General features: G+C 35.1%; 1 protein-coding gene across 1 annotated transcript in view; it reads right to left on the bottom strand.

Moving 5' to 3' along the window:
• Positions 1-1,293: 1,293 nt before the first annotated feature.
• The window catches only part of LOC129224900 (uncharacterized), a 64,808-nt gene continuing 60,101 nt past the window's right edge, over positions 1,294-6,000 (bottom strand). The window contains exon 12 of the mRNA XM_054859446.1: positions 1,294-1,512. Within this exon, the coding sequence (XP_054715421.1) occupies positions 1,294-1,512 (219 nt within the window). The remainder of the gene's footprint in view (positions 1,513-6,000) is intronic.

The raw sequence follows: 6,000 nt of genomic DNA, 5'->3' as shown, positions 1-6,000 counted from the left end.
TGGGTACTGAAAAAAGGCTAGCGTACAAAGTGCAATAATGTATTCCATTGAAGAAAAAATGTGTTTTTGGTTCTGGAATTTTGCCGATTACAACACAGTCCTACGGCAATACGTCGCAGTTTTCAAAACCATTTCAATGTTCTACTGAACGTTACGTTAAACCTTTTGAACAATTTGTCAGCAATCAACCAGCGTTGGAGGATTGACCAGGTATCGACTGGTTTTACTGACACAGGAATAGATTCACCTCCGTATTCTCCCAATATGACTCTTTATGACTTCTTTCTGTGAGGTGCATTGAAAGACAGAGTCTGTGGAAATAATCCCGCTACTCTCGATGAACTTGAATCGTTGATGTTACATGTGATTCCATTCCCGTTGAGACATTGCAAGACGTCATATCAAATTTCATTTTTCGTTTGCGCCACGTCATTGCTTCAAACGGTGAACACTTTGAAAAAAAAAAAAGAATTCTAATTGCAAAGATTGCTTCATTTTATTGTTCTTTTTTTTTCGGACTCCTTTCAGGAAAAGAATTTTCAGTGCAGAGCGCCATCTGTTGTCGATTTTTGTAATTAAATTTTCTTAACTTTTGTGTAACATTTTTTGTTTTGCTAATAATTGTGCAGTTTACCGCATAATTCTATCGATCTTTGTTATTGAGATATTTAACTTTGAAATCAGGGCTTTTTCGCTGATCACCCTGTATACGTTCATAGAGAAAAACTACCTTCTTTCACATCTCAAGGATTCGCGTCTGTCTTTGATTAGTACAATTCTCTTAAAATCTCCATGAAAGAAAAGTCAAGTTTTACATTTTTACTTACTGTGTAGGTATCGCATGTTTAAGAAACCTATTAAGTGATGATCTGGCATTGAAATTACAATATTGTGGCTGTGTTTACAGAGCAAAAATTTAAGAAATGTTTAAAAAAGACTATTCTTCAATCGGTATGGTGTTTGCATAAGTCAGTATGAAAAATAATGCTGACTTGTTATATTAAGTTATTTTATTTGCAGATCCACTACAAGAAAACTCTGCATCCACAAGACATCGAAAATCAACAGTTTTTCAATACTATAGTGCGTTACAAAAACTTTTCATTCGCTTCATTTACAATACAGCCTTTACAACCTTTTCTTATTACTAATAATAAGAAACAAAATAAATTGAATGCAATTCAAGAAAAAAACTTCAAAACTTTCTTATTGTTCCCTCAAACGTTTGATGCAGCGTATATATCCTCAAAAAAGCGCTTCTTGTTGGGGGATAAGTGTCTTCTGTTTAAATTTTCATTCATTTCTATTCTTCTTGCGTATTCTAAGCTTTCTTTGGGTCGCTTTACGAACTTCATTTAACGGTACGTATCTGTGAATCCAGCTTAGGAAATCAGAAATCTTAGTAAAAAATGCTTTACTAGTGATTCCACATTGTAGATCTCCACGCGAAAGTAATCCAGTTATGTAACAAAGTCTTCCATCGCTGTACATCAGAGGTCCTCCAGAATCACCCTGAAAAGGTAATAAATTGCATGAGACATTCAACTGTAAACACGATTCAGAAACGTTCCTGAAAAATAATAGGCCGCTGATGTGCCTAATTTCTGCCAGTAACACATCTTGCAAAAACCAGGAATGTTTTCCGTTTGAAGTCAGTAACCTTTCTGAAAGTATCCTTTAAACATTTTAAAGAATTAGGAAACCTCCACTGTTAAAGCTAGTCAAAACTAGGTAGGCTTAATGTAATTGATCAGAACCTTCCGGATTTACCAAGAAAGCTCCTGAAGCATGAAAACAACCATGGCACAAGCCAAGGGAGAATTGCAAGAAGGGACCAAACATATATCCTGTCTGCAGTTCTTGACTTGCAAAGCTGCAGCTACCCAGTCATTTATTCTCTCTCATTGGGAGCTTAGCCAATCGGGACAGGCGGTAAACAATCTGAAGCTGATGTGAAATCCCGAAACGTTCCACTGAAATAACCAGTAACTTTTCGGAGTGTTCTTAGTGTTTTATCATAAAATATATTCGCAAAAAATACAGCACCATACTATTTCAATGTTTTCGGTTGCACACTCCCATCGACTTGAGTTCAATATGCTAGGCACTGGCCTAAGGAACCAGCCCAAAAAGGCAAGGTTTCAAGCATTTGGAAACAAGATCTAAATTCACACAGTAGCTAGATATGTATGCAGGATTTAACTTGCGATTTGATATTTGGGTGGTACTTCATTGATTAACCCTCTCCAATGTATCATGTCAGTAAAGTAACTAGTGACAAAGTAACCGAAATTACGTCTGGAGTTTTTCCTTTACTTATTTATGTAAAGATCCTGAATGTAAATCATAAATATTTAGCTTGGAAATTGTAAATTGCTTTTTGGAAAAATTTTTGAATCGTTTGCGAAAGAAAAAACTTTTGTATTTTGAAAATACTTTTTTTTTTCTATTCGAAGAAAAGTCCTACAGAGAAAACTATTTTCTTAATTCTTAATTATTTCCCGTTTTCAGGAATAACTCATAACAGTAGAAAATTGAACTGTGTGTTCATTTTTTTAAAGTCTATTACTTGAGGTAACAAAAATGTACGTTGCTGTCTTGTGCCAGATAGGATGTCAATTTGGAGTGCGCTGCGTCACTTCTCCAACTATACCGTAATTTGTTGTGAAGTCCGACTTCCACACTACACACATGCCATGAAAACTTCTTAATAGGGTAGGCAACCATTCATAGCATAACAACACATTCACACACAAAAAAGGACAAGAACAAGAGAGAAAGTACAACCATGCCTGAGCAGGGATTCGAGCACGGGACCGCCCTATCGAAATCAGTTTCTCTGATCAGACAAGGCGCCCTACAGTAATAGCATATAAAAGAAAAAAAAATCAAAAATGAGAAAAGAAAAAAAAAGAAAATTGAGCATTTCCTTATTTTTTAGCCTAGTGAGGGAGAAATATGTGAGAAAAAATATTTTTTAAAAACCGTTTCTTATACCTTTTGCAAAATTTTGATCCATAAATTTGCGATAGTCTGAGTTTGTAAGCATTTTTTCTAATTGTAACCGAAATTGTACATCCAATAAACAAAAGAAATTGATTTCCGATTTTTTAAACTATCGGCAGTAATAGTTAGAAGCAGCAATCCTAACTCGTAATGCGTTATTTTTCTCTTGATTTACTAATACTAACTACTCTCTTTTTCAGGGAAAAATACATTATTAACACATACATATTTTTGAATTAAAACGAATTTTTCCAAGCTTCGTACTTACGATTACTTCCTACTAACACCTTAATCTATTTTCAGCCACAAATATTAAAAAAAAAAAAAAAAACATGTATGGATTGTTTCAAATAATTTTTTTTTATATCAATCATTTTTTTCCTTTGACGCTCATTTGAAAGACTCGAATTAACCTACTGTTTGAAGCAAAATTTGGCATTTCTACTATTTTAATATTCTTAAAATTCGTACAGCCATCACCACCATTATTAACACGTTTTTACTCGTAAGAGATCTGTGAAAAAGACATTATTTCTCATATATATACTTTAACTCCAAATATATATCATCTTCACTCATTTTGTTTCATCTAAGACGCGTTTTATACTCGATTCTAGAGTATAAGTTGAGGCAGTCAGAGGCAGAGTACAGTAGACCCTCGTTTTACGCGGGGGTTACGTTCCACGGAAATGCCGCGTAAATCGAAACCGCCTTAATTGAGACCTAAAACTAGTGTTAAAATTGGGGTTTGGTTCCGTAGATAAAAAAAATGCCTCATTCCAGTGATGACTAATTGTATAATAAGTTTAATGTGTATTTATATCGGATTTCATGCAAAACATGCATAAAGAAAACATAAATTCATTTTGGGAAGAGGAGCTGGCTATGATAATCTTTTGACAGTCATTAAGAATTTTTCTCTGCAATTCTTTGCTGAGCATTAACGCATCCATGATCACTTGCATCATTTCCATGATAGAATCTTCCTTCACTAACAAATCAGAAAGATCATTTCTATTGTCTAAGAATGGCTCAAAATTTTCAATGTGAACGTTTTTGGTTGTGCGTCACGGACGTCGGTGCTGACTCGTTCGCTTTGGCTTCCTTTATCACTCCTAAAAGCTCTTGTTCCAATGAGTTCTAAACTGTGCGAGTTTTATAACTTTACTGCTGGAAAGAGCTCTGGAACCAATCGCAAAAAATTTCTCCAGTGGCCCAAGCTTGATTTTTATCACGCCAAAATGCAGTTGATTACGCGTAATCTGCAATCTTTAGAAGTTTGGATTTTGAAAGGGGGGGGGGGATTTTATCTGTTTGCATTGCGCATTCACGTAAAACCAAAACTCATCCACGTAAAATAAAATAAAGGTGTCAAATCTTAAACCGCGTATAAGCGAAACCGCGTAAAATAAACCCGCGTAAGACGAGAGTCTATTGTAATTATATGTGCCTGCTGTTTATATGAAAAAAATATATAGGTTGCTTAAAAGCATTTTTTTAAAAGTCTTACACTCATGATCCGTCACCGTTTAAAGACTCATTTTAGCCCTTTTAGACAAAAGGCTTCGAAATTCCATTTCTGATTGCCTAAGAGGTATACGTGTGCGAATTTATTAATCCTCAATGGATGAACATAGGAAAGAGAAAAAAGAATGTATTTTTAAGTGCTTTTTGGCGTTTTCCCCCCAGTGTGCAGCAAGTGTCCACCACATAGTGCGGTTTGATTTGTCATAGCCCTGGCTTAAGGCGGTAACTTACTACTAAATACCCAAGCTTTGCCTTCAATTACGAGTCGAGTCGCGCTATGCTGCGAACAGTTGCTGATAAGAAACATTTTCTTTATATGCCAGTTTGTTGTCACTCTGAGCTTCAATAATATGACATCTTCCTCCATCTCGGTTATTCACAATTCCAGACTGAAGACTTCTATTAGGAACGAAACTGCAGTCGATGCGATAATCGAGTTATTTGGCGTAATGCGTGTAGTTCTGTCTTAGCCCAGGCTCAAGGGAGATAACTTAATGCTTTCTATAGTTATAGGTCTAAATTCATGGATAATTCACAAAATAAGTGCGAGGGACACTACAGAACTATTCAAAACGTTATTCGGGAGGTTCAACCATTGCTGATCAAATGTTAATTGTATTGAAGAATCTTCGAAGTAGACTTTTGCTCATTGCATACAAAAACTCATCAGTTGCAAGTAAATCACATTTGTTTTTGATAGTTGAATGGGTGGTGGTAAAAACGTTGTATGTAGGTTTTCAACAAAAACTTTTATCGTCGGAAAAACGATTATTATAGTCCAGAAAATGAATCACCTGCATCTTTAGTTCTTTTACACGGTCAGAAAATGTGCTAATTGGCATTGACTTTGTAAAGTGTTCATAAATAATGGCAGATCAATTTATGGGTCAAACTTGCCTTAGAAATTCCTTGAAATAGGAAGTGAGTAGGTAATTGAATGGGAAACCGTTGTATGTTGCTCTCAGTGGCCTGTTTAGTATATAGCACTAAGTAGATTCGTTTTATGGCTGTAGTGAAAAATAGTTGTTTTCAACATACAACGTTTTCCCCTCCACCCATTCCATTGTTCTGAATGATGTTTAAAATAACTTAGTGTACAGCGTACCATATAACTGGTTGAACTTGAAACTAGTTCATTAAAATGACAGTTAGCGAATCTCTATTTGATAATATATGCTTGTGAAGTAATCATCTATTGAAGATAAAGTTATATTCCTATGGTAAGGCTTCCAGGGGGAGAAGGTTCTAAAGTTTGTTCATTGATTGCAGCCATTTGTCCCACTAAAAACAATTTTTTCGCCGAATCTTCAGTATTTTTTTTTCTTGCTTTACCTCACTTGTAAATATGCCAGCTGTGCATGAGCATTCTTAGCACCTTGCTGTGTTTTGTATTATATGTTACTCAGAAGTTGTAATTATACGTGAAAAATGCTTTAATATTAAGTTTATGTTCAATATCATTCTGCT

Source organism: Uloborus diversus, chromosome 6, assembly GCF_026930045.1.
Source record: "Uloborus diversus isolate 005 chromosome 6, Udiv.v.3.1, whole genome shotgun sequence".
In the NCBI taxonomy this organism is placed as follows: Eukaryota; Metazoa; Arthropoda; class Arachnida; order Araneae; family Uloboridae; genus Uloborus; species Uloborus diversus.
This window is presented reverse-complemented; position numbering and strand designations above follow the sequence as displayed.